General features: G+C 33.1%; 1 protein-coding gene across 1 annotated transcript in view; it reads left to right on the top strand.

Annotated features, from left to right (window-relative positions):
- LOC140040808 (centrosomal protein of 290 kDa-like) overlaps positions 1-22,434 on the top strand; it is a 103,932-nt gene that overhangs the window by 21,084 nt on the left and 60,414 nt on the right. Inside the window, exons 19-32 of the mRNA XM_072087025.1 lie at positions 2,659-2,877; positions 3,669-3,818; positions 4,293-4,373; positions 4,506-4,679; positions 5,420-5,534; positions 6,156-6,343; positions 6,636-6,794; positions 16,543-16,675; positions 17,115-17,317; positions 17,643-17,756; positions 17,890-18,084; positions 18,674-18,862; positions 19,453-19,587; positions 20,338-20,625. Of these exons, the coding sequence (XP_071943126.1) occupies positions 2,659-2,877; positions 3,669-3,818; positions 4,293-4,373; positions 4,506-4,679; positions 5,420-5,534; positions 6,156-6,343; positions 6,636-6,794; positions 16,543-16,675; positions 17,115-17,317; positions 17,643-17,756; positions 17,890-18,084; positions 18,674-18,862; positions 19,453-19,587; positions 20,338-20,625 (2,343 nt within the window). The remainder of the gene's footprint in view (positions 1-2,658; positions 2,878-3,668; positions 3,819-4,292; positions 4,374-4,505; positions 4,680-5,419; positions 5,535-6,155; positions 6,344-6,635; positions 6,795-16,542; positions 16,676-17,114; positions 17,318-17,642; positions 17,757-17,889; positions 18,085-18,673; positions 18,863-19,452; positions 19,588-20,337; positions 20,626-22,434) is intronic.

Here is a 22,434-nt window from a genome sequence, read left to right on the forward strand (position 1 = left end):
GACCTAGTCCACGATCGTTGGCCTTAGTTTTTGTTTCATGTATTCTTGGCATGGAACAGACACATTGTATGGAAAAGGTTGCACTATTTTTCTCTTGTTTTAACATGTCATTCTCAGCCACTAAGGCATTCATTTTTGTTTTCCACAGATCTTGTGCCTTACTATTTTCAGATAGTACTTTATCAAGCATTTGTTGATTGGATTCCAGCTTTCTTTTGTGTTCTTTTCTATATCTCTGTGCACGTTGTAAAATTTCGTTTTTCTCTCTTTCTAAGATTTCATTCACAGCTACTAATTCATTAATTTCATTACAATTTTCAGATAGTAATTCATGGACCATTTGTTGATTTGATTGCAGCATCCTTTTATGTTTTATTCTATCTGTACATTCACATTCTTTATTTTTACTTATCTTTATTTGTATTGTTCTTTCTCTATCTCTAAAAAATTTATTTTTGTTTGCAACTGATCGTTTTCAGAATATACTTATTTAAACATTCTGTTCAAAGATTCTGCTTCTATCTTTTGGCGTGTATATTCTTTCCGATATTTCTGGATTACTTCACTAAAAGTCACATGATTTAGTTTGTGGCGATGATGTAATTGTTGGTTACGACAAACAATACATATTAATTGCATGCATGTTTCACACCATACATTTAAAACTTGATTATGATCAGATTTCTCGCACATCGGCAGCTTAACATTAGTTTTAGTTCTGCACAAAGCACACACAATATCAAAAACAACATGCATTTTTTTTTTGCTTACGTAGACAATTTAGGCAGAACGAATGCCCACACTTTTTAGGCTGTTTCATTTCTTTAAAGCACATTGAACATTCTGTAAGCTTTTCTACAAACTTCTTTACAGGGTGGTTATCCTCTTGCCTGGCCATTTTCTGCTTTCTCCTTTTCTCGCCTAACCCAGCGTAGTATCCAGGTGTACTTACAAATATACTATAATCAATATTTTGTCTTCATACAAAAATTTACACCAATCATGTAGAGTTATGTTTAATTTGAACACGTATGTAATATTTTCAATGCTGAAATAGATCAAACATAAAATACTTTGTGAAAACATATAAAATTGCTTAAAAGGTGTTTTAAAAGACAGGTTATGCAGTAATTAAGTGTAAGGGTGTCGTTCTAATGTCATTTATAGTTTTTCGAAATTTAGCTGTAGGTGCTGGTAAATGACACTAACAACACAATAATCTGACTTGAATGATCTAAAATAATTCACAGTATTAAATATTACTGTACAATAAAATAACAGAACTCTTTACATACTTACAGTGTAGTTGTCGATTCTGTTTATAATTTCTGGTCTAATGTAATATTCTTGGTGGTTAAATACTATTGTTATTCTCCAGACTACTGAGCTCCCACTGATGGCTAGTGTTAGTGAAACATTTTCAAAAGGACAAATGAAGTAGACATGTTTATTGATTAACTTTGAAAATTTATAGAATTATTCAAGCTGTCTAAAATATTGTTAATCAATTTGAAAGTACAGCTCTCCCCACTGATAATTAATATGCAAACTATAAGGATTTATCGAATCATCACAATCACAATACACCGAAGGTACTGTAAATCACAGCAATTTTTATGCTAACCACAAATATTAATTTGTTAAAATTCAAAACTATATACCTCTACAATAACTTGCATGTTTTGGTAGATATTTTACCTTCATTTAAGGAGGTATTGTGTAATCGATCGCGTTTGTTTGTTTGTTAGCAGGATTACTCAAAAAGTAATTACAAGATCTTTACCAAAATGAAAATACTGATAGATATGTGGTCAAGGACCACTCCATTAAATTTTGGATGCAATCCGAACCATAGTCCCAATTCTGGACCACTTTTTAGTATAATTTTCAGAACAGAATAGGACAGAATTTTCAAAAGCCGGCGAGCAGCCTTAAAGTAACAAGTAAACTGAAATTGCATTTTTTCTACTTGTCCTAAAAACTTAATTTTTGTATAAGAGGCAGGAGTTATAATTTGTGATTTGTAATTTTAAAACATAAATTGATTGAATTTACAGGTTTTTTGATACAAGTAGTTTTAAAAAACTTATTTCTTTTCAAATGTTTTTGGCGTTGCTGTTCTATTGTTAGTCAACAGAATCTATTGTTAGTTGAAAGGCTGGTTACATAACCATTACACCAAATTCATATACACATGCTTGTAATGAAATTAGCCTAAATCACACACAGCATTAAGACACACACAAATATATAATTTTTTTCCCGGAGTATTCTTATGTAGGAGATTTTTACAGTAGGCAGAGGTATGCACTCTCGGATTGGCTTTCTAGTTAGTGAGTGAACTTGATAGGTAGAGTTAATGTATACATTATACAAGAATTAACAATTAATGTAATTATGATCATATTAAATAACTATTCTAATGTGATAAGCCTGAATAGACAACAGTAAAGTTAAAATATCAATTGAATTGAATACAAGTGATTTAATTGTCTAGAGTTAAACTGTCATAGTTAACCTGTTTGGTAAAAGAACTACTGTAAATTTATGATTATTATGTCAATTTTCACATTTCTCTTTCTTATTATAAAGTATAGTTTAGAATTTTATTTGTGAATTAAACAAAACCAACGTAAATCATTGTTATTTAACTTATAGGAACTTAGCAATAAGGAGGAACTACTTGAAAAGTTTGAAGGCTCCATGGAAGTATACAAACGGAAATTTGCAGTAATGCGTCATCAGCAGGGTCTGGTATACAGTGAATATGAAAAAGAAAAGAAGCAGTGGGAAGAAGAAAGGGAGAAATGGGGAACAGAAAAAAAGAAATGGCAGGACCAACAGAGTGAGGATTCTGTACGAATACGAGAATACAATGTAAGGATTGTAGGCTGTCAATAATTGTTTTCAACGTTCAATTTAGAACTAATGAGAGGGAAGTGAGAATTCATTCAGAACTGGTTCATACTAGTGGATTGTTTAACAGATCGAAAACTTTATTTGTTCCCCAATTGATCTTTGTTTCCTTATTTCATCCCAGCTCCAGTACATTCCATTATTTTGTTTTCGCATGAAACAAACCAGATCTGGAACAAAGCTTAATAATGCATGCTGTGTCCTTGGACTTTTCTATCTGTGTATTCTAACCATTAGATTGTGTGTGTGAAAACAGCTTAAACCTTTTATATGTTGTGGTTTTTATATGGTTGTCTCAAGAAACAATTCCAAGCAAGTCATCTGAAGATCAAATCATACATATAAGAATTTAAAAATAGCTTACATAAAAAGAAATCCTTGATACTCATTCAGGATTTCAAAATATCCATTTATTCCAAATATTATAGTGCCATCTCAAGTTTCATAAAACTTCTTGATATTGCATTTTCCCAAGTTGGGGGATCTGTAACAATAAATCTGGTTTCTGAATTGTGCAAGAAAAGTTTCCATTACAGTACGCAGAATGAATGTTGAATATTATGTTAAAATGTTTAAAAAGTACAAAATACCAACAGATTAAACAAGTTATAATCACCTATTAAATTTCAAATTGAATTTCCCTGGATTAAAAAGAAGTTGGTTGTTTGTGCGGTAGACAGGGGGTCTCAAACAATTTATTTGTCTGTCTTTCACTTTTTTCAAAGTTTATACTTGAATGGTTTTCTTTTCAGAGATTGCTGGACACCCTCAAACAAGATGGCAGCGAACAGCAAAGGCGGCTTGCAGACATGAGTCGTAAGATGACTGTGCTACGGGTCAATGAACAGGCTCTTACAAGACGTTACACTGCCTACCAAGAAGTCGAGGCCACACTTAGAAAGGTAATTTGATGTTCACACTATATCTGCCTGTATTGTGTAAGCAAAATATATGTACAGTATCACTGGCTGGTTTAGAATTTATTCTGTGTTTATTTTGATGTATGTGTACAGTAATTTTTATATAGAATAGAAAGTTTGTCAAGTCGATTAAACTTAACAGGTAGCACATATTCTAATTTTCTGGAACAGTTTCTTCATTATATTTTCTGTATTGCATATGAGACTTTAACTGGACAAATGTAGCACAAATTCGAGAGGAGAGACTATAAAAGAAAGATAAAATGAAATGAAAAAAACGTGAATCGTTAAGAAAAAATCTTTGTAAAGTTATTGTATTAAATAGCATAATGTTGTTACCACTGCACATATTTGTTTGCATGTTAAGACAGCCTTTAGTCTACTTTTTATTCACTTTATAATTAAAATAAGAATAAACAACTTATTGGTATGTGTTTTTACAACAACAAAAAATAGGAGAGCAATCGATCACACAATGAAATGGTGCAGATGGAGACGGCTGTAACAGAAAGGCTAGGCTATCTTCAAAGACACAAGGTAAATTTCAAAATTGTAAATGTTAAGTGTTATTTTGATTTCTACAATTGACAAAATGTATGTACTGTATTTCCATGATCGAAAAATAAATTCTCAAATTGTTTTTTTTTATCGCTTGTATTTGTTTTTAAGGAATCATCGCAATTCAAGATTGCAGCGTTGCAGCGGGCGCTGGATGACAGTGTCCCTGCGAATGAACTTGATCATCTGATGAGGAAGTTCAATGACCTAACTACCAAGTATAGAGAGGTTCTTGAAATGGACAATAAACTGGTCACTAGAAATGCTCATATTGACCATTTGGAGGTTAGTCATTTTTTTTTTAGAACTGCTTGTATTGACCATTTAGGGGTTTGTCACTAAAAATGCTCATATTGACCATTTGTAGATTGTCATTAAAAATGCTCATATTGACCATTTGGAGATTAGTCATTAAAAATGTTCATATTGACCATTTGTAGATTAGTCATTAAAAATGCTCATATTGACCATTTGTAGATTAGTCATTAAAATGCTCATGTTGACCATTTGGAGATTAGTTATTAAAAATGCTCATATTGACCATTTGGAGATTAGTCGTTAAAAATGCTCATATTGACCATTTGGGGTTTAGTCAATATAATAGCTCATATTGACCATTTGGAGATTAGTCATTAAAAATGCTCATATTGACCATTTGGAGGTTAGTCATTAAAAATGCTCATATTGACCATTTGGAGATTAGTCATTAAAAATGCTCATATTGACCATTTGGAGATTAGACCATTTTTTCACAATCATAACTTATTTTTTCAAATAACTAGCATATAGGAAATGAGAAAATAATTACTATTTGTTCCAACAATTCGAGTAAGCCCCAGTTGCCTAATGTCTTTTTTAGTAATGTATTCACTCCTAGTTATCATCACTTTTTATCCTGTTGTATATTTTTCACCGTTGTTTCGTCTTCCATTTACTAAAATCTTGCACAATTGCAGATATTTTTGTTGATAATGAAAAGTGATTTATGTGGTCATTTTCTGTACTAATTTTATTTTCATTTATAGATGGAAAATACCAAGATGCAGAAAGAATCTGAAGAATTAAAGCGAGAACTGACACAAGAAAAAGAAAAACTGCATACATTAGAACAAGCTATGGAAGAACTTTCCAAAATAGGAGGTATAAAAATACTGTCAAAACACTTCCACAATGTACTGTATTATGTTCTCATTTGAAAGGTATCCATTACCATTATGCAATTTATAAAACACCTGTCATTTGATTCGAGGATTTTGGGTTACATGATATTCAATAAATATTCTATTGAACTCTTAATTACATCATTGAGAATGCAATGCTGTTATGTGCAAGTGCGCAAATGTTTGCGCAACACAAGGCTAAGCTATCGCTGACTGATACGTTTGATAAACCTGTAGTGTGTGAATCTATAATTGTTACTGGAGCGCTTCCTTCTCAAATAGTTTGGACCATTATTATAAAACAAACAATGAATGTTTTTTTATTATTTAATTTCATTCAGTTAAGTTAAAAATATAACCATTACAGTATATCGCTATATGAAAGTATGCATCTTGCATTCTAGCCTTTTCATCCACACCCAATCTTTCTATTTTTTGTTAGAATATTATCTAAATAAACAGAATTAGTTGTTTTTATATATACGGTATTTATACACATAGTAGCAAGTATAGGTGAGACACGCAACTAGCATTTCAAGAAGATAGAGGTTAAATAATGTAACAAATACATTCTATTGTATTGTTCTATTGCTTATCATAGTGAAGGGCAGTCACGGTGTAAATGACTCGCATTACATGTCAATATCAAAGAAGATGACAATGCTAGAGATGAAAGAACTCAACGAGCGACAGAGGGCAGAACATGCTTCCCGTATGCAAGAACAGCTGAAGAAAACGGTCAACGAACTTGAGAACAGAAACTTGGAACTGGAGCAAAAATTTGCTGAGGTATCTTAGTAGCTAATAGCTAATATAGTACTATGGCTAATAATATGATCTCTTTTCAGTCATTTGATGTTCCTTCTAACAGTCTTCTCCTCAATTCATATTAACCAAAGAAGTTAACAAATAGCTAGTCAATCGTTTACTCCATATTTACAAATAATACAGTACAAACTTTTATGTAAACCGACTATACAATTTTCAATGCATTGCTTAGGCTTGCTACTAGATAGCAACTAGTTATTGGCAAGGCCGCTGACTCTAGCAAAAAAATGGCAATTTTATAATATTTTCACAGCTAACCAAGATGAATTTAGAGTCACAACGAACTGAACGTGAGTTAAGAGATGAACTAGCTAATGCTGTTACAAAAGCCATTAACGATATCGACAAAAAACGCATCACAGAACTAGAGAAGTTACATTTAAAATTACAGACAGATAACTCTAAACTTAAGGTTGGTATTTGAATTTATATTTATGTTGAATATGATAGTATACAAACATTTACTGGGCTGAGGGGCACAGCAAAAAAATATAGCCAAGGTGATCTGGAGACTATACTATATCCCAAGACAAAGTTATATTTTCGTGCCACAACTTTATCCAGCTATATCCCTAGAGGACTACTCATTCAACTGTATCAAGCTTATTATATAAGGCTGAAATTTTCGATATTTTGTAAACTCGACTAATTGATAGGTCCAAGCTGCTGGACCCAAAAAACGTCTGGAAATGCTCACGGTTGAATAATTTTGAATTCTCGCCCTTTGATTGGTTGACTTGACGAAAATGAAGTCACGATGTACTGAGGACTGCATGTCCAACACACAGGAAAATAATGTATTGAAATTCTTTGAATTTTAGGTTAAATAAAGACTTTTATTTAATAAACATGTAATATCGTATTTGATTGTATTTTACAATGTTAATATACAAAATATATTACTAAAAACCATAATTTTTTAAGTTCATACAATTGCCTACTAGGCTAGTCAATCTAGCAAAAAAAACAGCCCAAAGTGAAACAAATTGCAAACAGAGATTTTTCTTTTTTATATGGTCATATATGATGAGGAGATCAAAATTTGAGCATCACACCTCTGTCACTCATCCCGATGATATGCAAATTAGCTTAAATATGCAAATTAGGGTGAAATTACAGGGTTACCATATCTCAAAAACTACTAGTCCGAGAGAGTTGATATTTTCACTGATCTATTCAAAATGTATATATTTATATTTACTCTAATGAAACATTTTACGAAAAAATGACCGGAACTACAACATTTGACCTTCGACCCCATTTCCCAATGTTTGCATATACAATGTGACTAAAATGTCTGTAGAGACTTTATTTTGCCCTCAAATGACCCAGACATAGGTTCCTAATAACCAGCATAGGATCACTTTGTAATTCCCAAAATCACACCTTTGTCACACACCTCAAAAGTATGCAAATTAGTAGTACAATTTAAATAAAATATGCAAATAAGGGGAAAAAATTACAGTTTTCCTATATCTCGAAAACCACTAATGCTAGAGAGCTGATTTTTTCACAGCCGTATTCAAAATGTACATATTTCTATTTGCTCCAATGAAACATTTTACAAAAAATTGACCGGAAGTATGACATTTGACCCTCGACCCCATTTCTCAATATTGCATATATAAATGAAACTAAAATGTCTGTAGAGACTTTGTTTTGCCCTCAAATGACTCCGATACAGGTTTCTAATAGCCAACATAGGACTGTTTAGTAGATCTCAAAATCACACCTGTATCACTCGCCTTCAAAGTATGCAAATTATTAGTACAAGTTACATGAAATATGCAAATTAGAGGGTGAAATTAAAGGTTCCTATATATCGAAAACCACTAAGGCTAGAGAGTTGATTTTTTCAATAACTTGTTAAGAATGTACATATTTATATTTACTCTAATGAAACATTTTACGAAAAAATGACCGGAAATACAACAATTGACCCTCGACCCCATTTATCAATGTTTGCATACATAATGCGACTAAAATGTCTGTAGAGACTTTGTTTTGGACTCAAATAACTCGGATACATGTTTCCTATAGTCAGCATAGGACCGCTTTGTAATTCCCAAAATCACGCCTTCATTTTGGCATGGTTGGAATTCCTTTTTTTCGTATTAGTTTATGTACAGCGCTTAGAGGTTTCACAACATTAGGCGCTATATAAATCCAGGATATTATTATTATTATTTCTCAATATTTGCATAATGCAACTAAAATGTATGTACAGACATTGTTTTAGCCTCAAATGACTCGGATACAGGTTTTATATAGCCAGTATAAGTCAAGCACCTCGAAAGGATGCAAATTAGTAGTACAAGCTATATGAAATATGCAAATTACAGTGAATTGCCTTATGTATCTCGAAAACGCTAATGACCGAGAGAGAGAGAGAGAGATATGGCAACTTTCTAGTACTACTGATTTGCATACTTTCAAGCGAAGTACCAGAGGTGTGATTTTGAGAATTACTAAACAGTTCTATGCTGGCTATAGAAAACCTGTATCTGGGTCATTATTGAAAAAAAAATTATCGAAAGTATGACATTTGACCCTCGAACCTATTTCTCAATATTTGCATATAATGTAACTAAAATGTATGTACAGACTTTGTTTTGGCCTCAAATGACTTGGATACAGGTTTTATATAGCCAGTATAGGATCGTTTAGTAATTCCAAAAAGTCAAGCAACTCGAAAGTATGCAAATTATTAGTACAAGTTATATGAAATATGCAAATTACAGCCTTATGTATCTCAAAAAACGCTAATGACCGATAGAGATATGGCAACTTTCACCTCTTGTACTACTAATTTGCATATTTTCTAGGGAAGTAACAAAGGTGTGATTTTGAGAATTACTAACAGTTCTATGCTGGCTATAGAAAACCTGTATCTGAGTCATTTGAGGCCAAAACAGTCTGTACAGATATTTTAGTTGAATTATATGAAAATATTGAGAAATAGGGTCAAGGGTCAAATGTCATAATTCAATCATGACAATTTTTGCGTAAAATGTTTCATTACAGCGAATCTAAATAATAATATGTACATTCTGAATCAACTCTGAATTCAAATCAACTCTCTAGCATTAATGGTTTTCGAGATATGGGAAGACTGAAATTTCACCCCTAATTTGCATATTTCATGTAACTTGTACTAATAATTTGCATACTTTCAAGGTATGTGACAAAGATGTGATTTTGGGAATTACAAAGCGGTCCTATGCTGACAATAGGAAAACTGTATCCGAGTCATTTGAGTCCAAAAAAATTATCTACAGACATTTTAGTCGCATTATTTATGCAAACATTGATAAATAGGGTCAAGGGTCAATTGTTGTATTTCCGGTCATTTTTTCGTAAAATGTTTCATTAGAGCAAATATAAATATGTACATTCTGAACAAGTTTTTGAAAAAATCAACTCTCTACCTTAGCGGTTTTCGATACATATAGGAACCTGTAATTTCACCCCCTAATTTGCATATTTCATGTAACTTGTACTAATAATTTGCATACTTTGAAGGTGAGTGATACAGGTGTGATTTTGAGATTTACTAAACATTCCTATGTTGGCTATTAGAAACCTGTATCCGAGTCATTTGAGGGCAAAACAAAGTCTCTAAAGACATTTTAGTTTTCATTATATGCAATATTGAGAAATGGGGTCGAGGGTCAAATGTCATAGTTCCGGGCATTTTTTTGTAAAATGTCTCATTACAGCAAATATAAATATATACATTTTAAATATTTTAGTGAAAAAATCAACACTCTAGCATTGGCGGTTTTCGAGATATGGCAACGCTGTAATTTCACTCCCTAATTTGCATATTTAATATTACTTGTACTACTAATTTGCATACTTTCGAGGTGCATGACGAAGTTGTGATTTTAGGAATTATAATACAGTTCTATGGTGGGTATTGAAAAACAATATCCAAGTCATTGAGTCCAAAATAAAGTCTCTACAGACATTTTAATCACATATTTATGTAAATATTGAGAAATGGGGTCAAGGGTCAAAATTTGGTACTTCCGGACATTTTTATGTAAAATGTCTCATTAGAGCAAATATAAATATATATATTCTGAACCAGACTGTGCAAAAATGAACTCTCTACGATTAGTAGTTTTTAAGATATGGTAACCCTGTAATTTCACCCTAATTTGCATATTTAAGCTAATTTGCATACCTTCGGGATGAGTGTCAGAGGTGTGATGCTCAAAAAATAATCACCTTATTATATGTAACCATTTAAAAAAAAAAAATCTCTGTTTGCAATTTGTTTCACTCAAAATGCTAGATTGACTAGCCTATACTGTTGGAAAATTGCTAAAATTATTTTCGGCGATGTTTACAGACTTTTATAATTCATTCTTTATTTTAATAAATATTTTATAAAATATCAACAGGCAATGTATGCTATTAACTGTTAATGTTGCATCGTTATCCCTAGCTAGGTAGTATGCCTATATACATGTGGGCCTGGTCAAATTAGGGAGTAATTAATGCTCCTACCAACCAATATAAATTAGATAGGTCCATACATATTAGTCCGGTGGCAGGAGGGGGGAATCACCACCCGAAAGGGGACAAATTGCCATCCAACTTTTCTAGACCAGAATTTTCCGTAGATTACGAATATGGAAGGTAATCGATCAGGATAGGAAGCGTTTTCGAGATATAAGGGGTCAAAGTTCAAAATTGACTATAATGTGTATAATATGTATTATAACAAATTTATTGAAGCACAATTTGGTCTTTTATTACATTTTTATGATTATAGGTATCTATTCAATCATCTTATGAAAAAAAAATCCTTTGTGATTAAGGGTCAAATGTCAATATTGACCAATCATAGAACGTACCTATAAAACCAAATAAAAACTAATATTTAATAAAAATCGGATGTTTTCTCATCCTGTTAATCAATCATACGCAATGTAAAAGAGCGAATACATCATTTCATCAGTTGACATAAGGTCAATTTCATCAGTTGACATAAGGTCAAAGGTCAACATTTTAATACGCGTATTAGTTAACAAATAAATGCAAAGTTGTTATTGATGGTTTTACAAGTAATCAAATTATTGGATTAGTAAAGTTATGTTATTTCATTATAATACTGTATTTAATCAAATCAGACTTCGATCAGGATAGGAAGCGAATAGGAAGAGATAAGGGGTCAAAGTTCAAAATTGACCAATTATAACAATGTATTATATACATATGTATCTATATATAAATTTACGCAAGGGCAAAATTCGGTAAATCGCGCGTTATTTCTAGAATGTTTACTCGATGGTATGTAAAGTTGGTTCGTACTTTCGGTACTGATTTTAACCACTTGATGTAACCCTGTTTACTAATTAAATTGAGTTCGATAATTAGTTATTGACGATTAAAACGAATTTAGGTTCAACGATGTGCCCCAAATAGGGGTGTTTTTCGATCGTGGTATACACTGTCTAATGGATGTCCGTTTTGAAAAATACCCACAGACAATAATACGAGGATGCTTCTCATTTTCCTATCTCCTCCTACGATAATTGTTTTTAATGGCTGAAAACCGGTTGAACAGCTCGAGTACAGCATCATAATGTTGAAGACAGGCCGATTTTCTTAAAAAAATACTATTTTGATAGATTTAATATACGTTTATACAAATGTATTGATTTGCGATGAATGGAACATTCCAATCTCTGTTCCTCAAGTGTCTATTCCCTCAGGCGTCGTAAAGGCAAGTACTGTATACTCAAACAGAAATTCGATCCATTTTTTTTTCAATCTGTGCTGCAGTGGTTGGATATACATTTTGTTTTAAACGGATAATGAGCTAGAGTTTTCACTCGTCGTATATTATGTACAAATCTTTATTATTGCAATTAAACCACCCACATCATCACCCTTCTCTCACTGGCATGAGTAGCGTTGTAAAACCAGTAGAGGATCGGTACATCACATGCCCTAAACGCAGAACAACTTTGGTGGGTAGGGTAGGAACCAACTTAAGTATGAATTGGCTCTAAGAAACAATTGAAAACCATTAGGCCTACTTATTAAGTAGAGTTAGATAATTTAATATTTATTGAAGATTAAATCGAATTTATGATTTTCCCCGAATAGAGGTGGTTTTCACAAATTGTTTTACATTATATAAACATATACACGTCGTAGTGATGTATCGTTACATGTACTGTACTATTTCAATCGACTATGACGGTGATAGTTTCAACAAAGTATTACATCGCAATGTTTTACTGTGTTTAGTGGTATATTATTTGTAAAACATGAAAACAATTAATATTTCGTTATTAAATAGATAAAGAATATATTTAAAAATTGTTCCTCTTTGCACCCATCCTCTTCCCCCATCCCTCAACCCTAATGTTACATACAAAACACAAATTAAGTTTGTTTAAATTTGACTTAAACAATTGGTCTCATTTTGTGACAAGTTTCTCTTTCGGAAGTAATTCCCAGGGTGCTAATTTTAGTTGAGTACATAAATCACATTGTCTATTTATTCGTTCCTGTAAACGACATGTATTTGTCCTGCGGTACGTACATTTGAAATCGCCAGTTTTTTAACGCTAAAATTATTATGTATTCGAGAACCATCTGTGGGCACGACCTAGATGGTACGCGAGCGAAGCGAGCGTACCATCTAGTTATAACCAATTTATTAAAGTTCAATTTGGTCTTTTAATACATTTGTATGGTTATATGTATTGTATGGTGTTATTCAGTCGCCTTATAAAACAAATACTTTGCAATTAAAGGTCAAATGTCAATATTGACCAATCAACCAATTTGCATTTAAAACCAAATAAAAACTAACATTTAGGACAAAATGTTAGGTTTTATCATTCTGTTAAGACATCTATCAATCATACACAATCAAAAGAGCACATTTATCATTACACAAGTTGACATGGGTCAAAGGTCAACATTTGAATAAATGATATACTAAATAATGCAAAGTTATTCAAACTATGAGATCGATGTTCATAAATGTAATCACGTTATTTGATCAGTGAAGTTATGGTATTTTTATATTTTTTCTAGTGCGCATTATTTTAAATGTATTAATATAATAATACTGTAAAATAAATAATAAAATTAACATTATGACGATTGAAATGTTATGATGTTAAAATGTTGCGCTGACCTTCAATGATTTGCCACTATACAGTTGCATTTATTAGGGCTACGATATTCGTTTTTGGAAAATAAACTACTATTCATCAGAACCAGAGAATAGCATAGCCAAATCCAGGTGGCCAAACTCAATCCACAACTCACTACACAGACAGACCACAATTTTTATATAGTTTGGCCCATACAGGAAAGAGTTTCCTGTATACAAAGGATTCTAAAATAACCTATATGGATTTGCCCGAATGAACCCTCTAAGGACCCTTTTGGGATCTCTATGTGGTGTGCTACATAAGGCCCTGTATTAGAATTTAGTATGGGGTAAATAATTCATAGATGAACTATGGAATAAAACTAAATGTGCACCCTCAATCTTTAAATAACATTTATGGATTTGCCCAAATGAACCCAAGGGCCGGTCGTTCTCCATGGATGGACATTAAGCCCCATAATGGAAATATAAATAAGGGGTGACACTGTGAGTTCATATAGACAGGCGCGGCCCATGAATTAAGCTGCCTGTGCACTCTCGATCCTTAAGAAAAATTTATGGATTTGCCCAAATTAACCCAAGGGCCGGTCCTCCATGGACATTAAGCCCCATAATGGAAATATAATGGGTGACACTGTGGGTTTATATAGACAGGCAGAACCATGGAATAAAGCTGCCTGTGCACTCTCGATCCTTAAGGAACACTTATGGATTTGCACAAATTAACCCAAGGGCCGATCCTCCATGGATGGACATTAAGCCCCATAATGGACATATAATGGGTGACAATGTGGGTTCATAATAGACAGGCGGGGTCCATGGAATAAAGCTGCCTTGCACTCTCGATCCTTAACGAACACTTATGGATTTGCCCAAATTAACCCAAGGGCTGGTCATCCATGGACATTAAGCCTCATAATGGAAATATTATAAGGGGTGACAATGTGGGTTTATATAGACAGGCACATGGAATAAAGCTGCCTGTGCACTCTCAATCCTTAAGGAACTGATTTAGATTTTGCCTAAAATGAAACAACAGCAGGTCATCTATTTAGAGCCTTCTGTGGTTCTCTATTGTATGTTCAGTTCTACATTTGGCTCCTGTATCGGATCAATGCATTTGGCTACATAAGTTACTGTGTTAGAAATATATCGGGTAACTAAAACTGTAGGTTCCAATATTAAGCCATGGGAAAAGCCTGTCTGTGCACCCTCAATCCTTTTAAAAGGAACCCATATGGATTTGCCAAAATGAACCAAGGGTAACTTCTGAATTCTCTATGAGCCGTACATTCCGTTTATTGGAGATACATGGATACCTGATTGAAATTGCTCAAAAGAAAGACATTGTACTGTATAGTAATAGTATTATTCCCCTTCCACACCTCTTTGAATTAAATCCGCCCTGATAGGCTCTTATGTACAGGATTTCAAGGCAATAATCACACTTGTATTTTTCAAACAGTATAATCTATTAGATTGAATAAAAATATCTATTATAAACAATTTGCCGTTAGAAATCTCTATGCCATATCGTTATTTAGATGAGAAAAACAGGTCAAAGGTTAAAATTACAGAAAAATAGGTGTTTCAGTCACTTTTTGAAAAAAATGTTGCATTATGGCAAGTATAAATATATATATTGTGAACAATTTAACACCAAAATTGGCTCCTTACGACAAATATTTATTAATTTATGTTTTTATAACCTTATTCAATTATGTCAAAGGTTAATAACTACACTTCCGGTCATTTTCAAGCAATATCATCTGTTATACTGAATATAAATGTATATCTTGGGAACAATTTGCTCCTATTTTTAATTCTCTCCGACCTGCCGTTACTTAGATATAGCAAAAAGAGGTCAAAGGTCAAAATTGCTAACAATGGGGTTTCCGGTCAATTTTCCAAAGAAAGTTCTGTTAGAGCTAATATAAACATATACAATGTGAAAAATTTGACACCAAAATTATCTCACTACGTCCAGAATTACCAGAGATATAGCATGTTTTTATATTGGTCAATTTTGAACTTTGACCCTTTATATCTCGAAAACGCTTCCTATCCTGATCGATTACCTTCCATATTCGTAATCTACGGAAAATTCTGGTCTAGAAAAGTTGGATGGCAATTTGTCCCCTTTCGGGTGGTGATATCCCCCCCTCCTGCCACCGGACTATATACTGTAGTTTAGTTTATGATTGTATTTTTGCTCTGTACAGTAGGTCAGATATTTAAACAAAATATTTAGTACTGATTGAGTGATCATATCTCGAAAACGCTTCCTATCCTGATCGATTACCTTCCATATTCGTAATCTACGGAAAATTCTGGTCTAGAAAAGTTGGATGGCAATTTGTCCCCTTTCGGGTGGTGATATCCCCCCCTCCTGCCACCGGACTATATACTGTAGTTTAGTTTATGATTGTATTTTTGCTCTGTACAGTAGGTCAGATATTTAAACAAAATATTTAGTACTGATTGAGTGATCAAAAATAATTGATATAATAAACCATTTCCTATATCTGAAGAAAGAACAATGATTAAAATTGTTAGTCAAAAAGTCGAATTGAAATATTTCTTGTTTACTATGCCCCGATGAAAGGCAGTAAATATTTATTTAACATGGACTTGGTTGGAGTAGGCCTGGCTACAGTAGTGGCACAGTTTCGCTGCGAAGATGCAAACATCAACAATATGCAATAAATATTCCCAAAGCATACTTTATTTGTTTCTTCATATTTTAATTCACTAAATCCTCTAAGTCAATACATCGTAGGCTAGGGCTAGCTACATGCAATCGTCACGTCGCTGTGACAGAAATGCGCAGTTTAGCAAGTCTATAGTTCTAGGGCATGGCAATAACTATAGACCGGCCATTAACCAATCAGATGTCACGAATTGAAAGGTGCTGGTGTATATACAATCTGTTTTTTTAAGTATGGTAATAAGGTATTTTAGTCTGGTTTATATAAAGTATAAAAATAGTCACTGTTGTATGTTAATTCTGTAGGAAATGGCAGAGGTAGCTTCATTCCAGTCCAAAGCACTGGAAGCGCAACAGATATCTAGGGAAAAGGAAGTGATGTCACTACGACAACAACTATTGGACATACAAACCCAGAGCGATGAAAAAGCTATCATCGGTAAGTATATTGATATCTATTGTGTAAAGGAAGCCATGCTACAAATAATTTCATGAGGTGAAAATAAAAACATTTCATCTTAGAATGAATTAAATTATTTGTACCATTGCACAACATTTAGTTTTTGAGAAGCAAGTCAAGGCCTAATTTTGAAGGTGGATTAGAACAATTAGAGATGACATGATACTACTAAAGGTTTATTTTTTCGAACAGCGCCATGGTTGGTCTTGTGTAAGAATGAATATGCTGCATATAATGAAATTCAACTAGAATGTAACAAAATTCTATGAACACATAGAGTAGTCATTAAATATATCATGTGACCCACAATTCTCCAATCAAATGACAAGAATCTACTTAGGTGCAGTGTGTTATAATATAACCTCCCCTCAATGTTTGGCTGTTTTAAAAATCTATGTTATGATTTCTATTGTTCAAGGTAAACTGCACCATCATATAGTAGCCCTTCAAGTGAGTGAGGGTACTGCTGTACGTAAGCTAGAGTCATCAGTTTCCAAGATCAGAAAGATGGAAGCTCACCTGCTGCGACTTGAACAACAACTAGATGAGAAAGAACAATCCCTGTATCATACCAAAGTGGATGCTAGAAATAAGTCTAAACATCTTAAAAGGACCATTCAGGTAGGTTTGAGCAAGGAAATCCAACAACAGGACACTGAGCTTGCCTTGCCAAGATAAGAACTCGTAACAGTCCTAGAAGTATGCATGCCTAATTAAACAAATTACTGCACAAGATTTTTTTATGTTATTGATAACATACAAATATTTGTGAATGATCATAAACTAAAAGCATTTTTCAATGAAACTTAATATCAAGGCTCAACTTCTTGTAATGTATTTGTGCAATTCTGTCGTAAAGGCAGTGGCTCTGGAATTGCTGATGTGATATAAAATGAGCTGTGTAAACTTCTCTATTATTTGTCAATTAGTTACTTTTTTATTGTAGGAGCTTCGTCGGCAGTTTAGTGGCGCGATTCCTCTTAGTGAGCAAGATAAATTCTCTAAAGCAATGATACAAATGAGGCAAGACAAAGAACGTATGGACCAAGAATTGAAAATGGTAAGGCTTTTTATCACATTCCTTTTTTTTACTGTGCCTATATATGAAATATACGCAGAATCCTAGTATGTGCAAGCAGGCAGTACAGTGCCACTATTACTATGCTATTGAATATCACCACTTTTCACATCAGATTGCCTTTGAGAAAGAGAAGGTTGAAGAAAAAGTTGCTCAGTTAGAGGTTGGCAACAAAGGTTTGCAAGAATTGATGGCAACCCTTATGGATGGCAAAGGTGCTGGTAAGGTTGCAGAATGGCATACGAAGATCCAGCAGATGAGACTTCAGGATCTTAAGAACTCGCGCCAGATTAATCGTCTTAAAGAACAGGTAAGAGGGTTTTGATATTCATTGGTATTTCATCACTGTATCATTTGTTTTAACAAATGAGGGAATATGAATCAGAATCAGTGGTACAAATGACTAAAGAAAGATTAGAAGCCATTTTATTTCACAAAATTGGTCTAAGGGGATGTGATTCAACTTAAAACTATAGTATAATGGTAGGGGAAATCTGTTTAGCATGCGAGTGGCATGAGAGACCTGTATGTGCCACATTGCTTGTATCCTTAGATAAAGCTTTTGCCTTGTGTACATACAACGCATTCTGAAGGACTTCTTCCATTTAGGAGTAAACGTCATTGTTAAATAATCTTAGTTTTAAATTCAAAGTTATTTTAAACACTTGGCACTAATTAATAATTAGAAAAGTGTAGGGGATCTATTGCAGTGTGCTGATCATGGTAGCCACTGTGGTGGGCCTAATCTGAATACAATTGATTTGTCTTTTACCACAGTACAATTTCACAGTGTTGATTATTGGTCAATATTTGTCATAGAGATTAGGATTTAAAAAATGTGTGAATTTTTTGTGAGGTGTTTGCAATTTTGTTTCATAAGTATTATTTTATTCCTGCAGTTGAAGTATAATGAAGGACTTAATACAACGCATGAAAGAACAGTTGCAAACCTTGAAGAAGACATTGTCCGCATTCAGAGGGAAGCTGAAGAAAAGCAGCTGCTTTGGGAGCAAAGAGAAGTTGAGCTGGAGAGGATTATTGATAGTCTGGAAAAGCAACAGAAAGCCATGGCTAATGCAGCTCTCAGAGTAAGTTGCCTCTAATTAAGTGTCTGTGTGCTACTGGTAAGATCTGTATACTGACTCGCCAAGTGGTTTTTGTCAGTGATGTCTTTGACTTCTTGGTTGTATTTCCCTCATACAGTAATATAATACAGATAAAACATATAGGTAATACTTTCTACATTTTATTCATATTTGAATATTGTGCATGTTTCATGTGACAAATAAAACTGTAAATATCATCTTCTGTTAGTTTGTAAATCCTCCAAATCCTCCCACGATATTTTGTGTTTCCCACAAAGTTCATGAATTAACAATTTACAAAATACAGAGAAGTAAAAAACAACTTGTTTTTCCCATTTTAATTGTTTATTTATTTAACTTTGTTTTACTGGGATCTCTAACAGATGTACTATAGCAATACAGCTGACTTAAACAGACCCTCAGTACAAAAAATATACAATATACCAACCAATCTTCAAATTACATACAGATTCATAAATAAAACAAAATATCAATATAATGTAGAAATTATTAACTATATTTTTTATCTCTATTAAAATACAGATGATTAAAAACAATGAATGAATAACTATTTTCAATTTCTATTTCTGTAGTTTGAAGAGGCAACAGGATCCATGCCTGATCCTACCTTACCAGTAGCCAACCAGCTTGAACATGCACTTAGAACTATAAAACAACATGTCAAAACTATTTTGGATACTCGAGCAGAAAATAAAGGACTCCAGAAGGTAAGTCATAAAATTAACACTCTATACATTGAAAGCTATTCAAGGGACTCTTATATTCAAGGGACACTCTTATTGAAGGGACACCCAATGGACACACTTTCCTGTGAAACACACAAGGGACAATATTTGTGCACCTTTCAGGGGACACACCCATTAAGAAGATACATGTTGAATCCCAAATATGTCCACAAAATACAAGTTCTACTACTGTATACCAATGCAATTTGAAATGGTTTATATTTAAGATATTTAATAGCATTTACAATAAAATATTGTATACTGCCCTCTATATCAAATATTATAATTACTGTATACTGTACTGTATTTAAAAATTATTATAGCAGTGTAATTTTTAGTATAAGATGAGAGTGGTAGGTAATGTGGGAAGGGATTGATTGGAGGAGATTTTTTTTTTTAATTCTTGGTTTGATTTGTGTAATATTTGTAGAAAAAATGTGTAGGAAGTCTTGATCTCTTGTACATATACAAATACTTGTATATATTGAAATGTAGTATAACAGATATTATTTTATGTATATATTTATATGGCTGTCTGTCTGTTTTCATGTAGTTAAACACACCTTAGTTTCTAGATTTTCTAGGCCAAGTTCAACCACAACCAAAAAATACTAAAAATGTTTCCCAACTGTTAATTTTAATATATTTATATAGCCAGTATTACAAACAATGTTGTCTCACGCGCTTAATAATAAGTTTAAAGCTAACCCAATACATCTCATTTTTCTACAGAATCTGAACAGTATTGAAAAACAATTGGCCAGGACTGAAGACAATCTTCTTGCGAGAGACAAAGTAATCAATGAACTTCGTCTACGGCTTCCAGCTTCGGCAGAGAGAGATGAGATTATTAAAGATCAGATGGCAGAAGGAGTGCGATATCAGCACATCGACGAAGCTTGCCAACACAAACAAGCCTTAAAGGTTGCTCAGGCTCAGATGGAATCTTTACAAGCACGTATTCAGCAGAAGGAAGATGCTATTCAGAAGTACATGGATCTGTTAGATCAGTCTCGAAGAGTAAGTGGTTTTTCTTTTGCTCTCTCTAGCTAATTCTCGGTACTGTATCTATAAATTGTACAGTTACGTATGCAAATTCAAAGATGCCTGTATCGTAATAACATAATACAGGTGCCATATGAAGCCATATGTGGAGAGACTGTACAGACAATCTGGTTATCTCTCAAAATATTTAAAAAAAACTGATCATCTCATTGTAGCATCTTCTTGTCCAGTCTTCTGAGAATGTGTCTTCTTAGTGAAAGAGAAACTTGAGAAAAAAATATTTGTAGAAAAAGAAAATAATAGGGTTAAAATACTTATTTAACATTAATGACCATTCAGTAAAAAAAATGAGATAAATATTTGTATATTTAAATTTAAAAAGTAAGCTCTTTCAACAAATAACTGCCCAACCTCAGTTGTAAACTGAAATTTACAATTTTAGTATGAATTTATATGCATTGTATGTCATTTTTCTTTGTTTTTAAAATGGGTTAAACTCAACTAGACAGATCTATTTTTAACCTCAACTTGCCATACCTGTTACTATGTAATTATGGAATTGATGTTTGTTGATGTGACATGGTGGGACCAAACCCTATTACTCACACAGGTGATTTCATCCCATACTCTCCCAGATACACGGTGTTACTTTTTTTCACGCTGCTGCTTTAGCCCGCTACGTCCCAGGAGGATGACTCATTTATAAGCTGAAAGCAAGCAGCAGTTATAGTATCTAAGGCAGTTTGCGACTTTGTAAACTCCGCTACAATGTATAAATCCCAGCTGCTGGACCCAAGAAATGTCTGGGAAAAGAGAGTCTATGAGGGCTCACGGTTGAATGTTTTTGGATTCTTTCCCTTTGATTAGTTGACACGAATCAACAGACTGTGGAATAATTTTCTCGGTTGTACCGCCATGAAGTTACGTTGTCTCTAGAGGGTATTCAGTGGCATGCCTTGAGGTCACACACACACACACAGCACATTGATTTGATTTGAATTTATTAGGAAAATCATCATAAAATATACAGACAAAGTGATAACATAAAGTACTGACATTACAAATAATACATTTATAAAAGATTTTCCAGGAAAGCCCAAAAAGCATTAAAGTTCAAAATGGACCATTTTTAAATGGGCATGTGATTCATAATTAAAAAACTATCTTTGATTTGTATGTATTTTTGCGATTAAAGGACATCTTTTTAATAATTAATCATAAATATATGTAAAGAAAGAATATGATTAATTTTAAAATGTTGAGCGGCGTTTTTTGTAAGAAATATTTCTTGTTTACAATTACTGTTATTGCCCTTTACACAAAATTTACAAGATATATAAGAGTGAGCCCTCTTCAGACGTCATGTATATAATACTATACTAAACTACCCATAGATTTTACACTATTGTCGACTAGGTAGAAGCATAGTGATTCCAATATAAGCGGAGACTAAGCAAAAAGGCCGTTGTACGTCTGTTCCAGTAAGAAGATATAAATCCGAACACAAATTCTTAAAGCATTGTGAAGTTTTTATAAACATTAATTATTATTGTTAATCGCAATGAAATGAATAATATCTTTCACATTTTTGCATACAAGGATCGTATAGAATACGTTCTGTTGTTTATAATGTATGATCAAGCTGCAATGCAGACGTACTGTAGTATTGCGTAACTGTTCAATGGGTGTGACTAGAACATTGAATTATTGATTGCTGCAGCCATATTTATTAGCCAATCTAATCTAATAATACCTCTCTATGGTAATACCCTGTAATACTATATATGGAGATCAACAGAGAAACAACATCCTTATTTGAAAAAG

This window comes from Antedon mediterranea, chromosome 2, assembly GCF_964355755.1.
Source record: "Antedon mediterranea chromosome 2, ecAntMedi1.1, whole genome shotgun sequence".
Taxonomy (NCBI): domain Eukaryota; kingdom Metazoa; phylum Echinodermata; class Crinoidea; order Comatulida; family Antedonidae; genus Antedon; species Antedon mediterranea.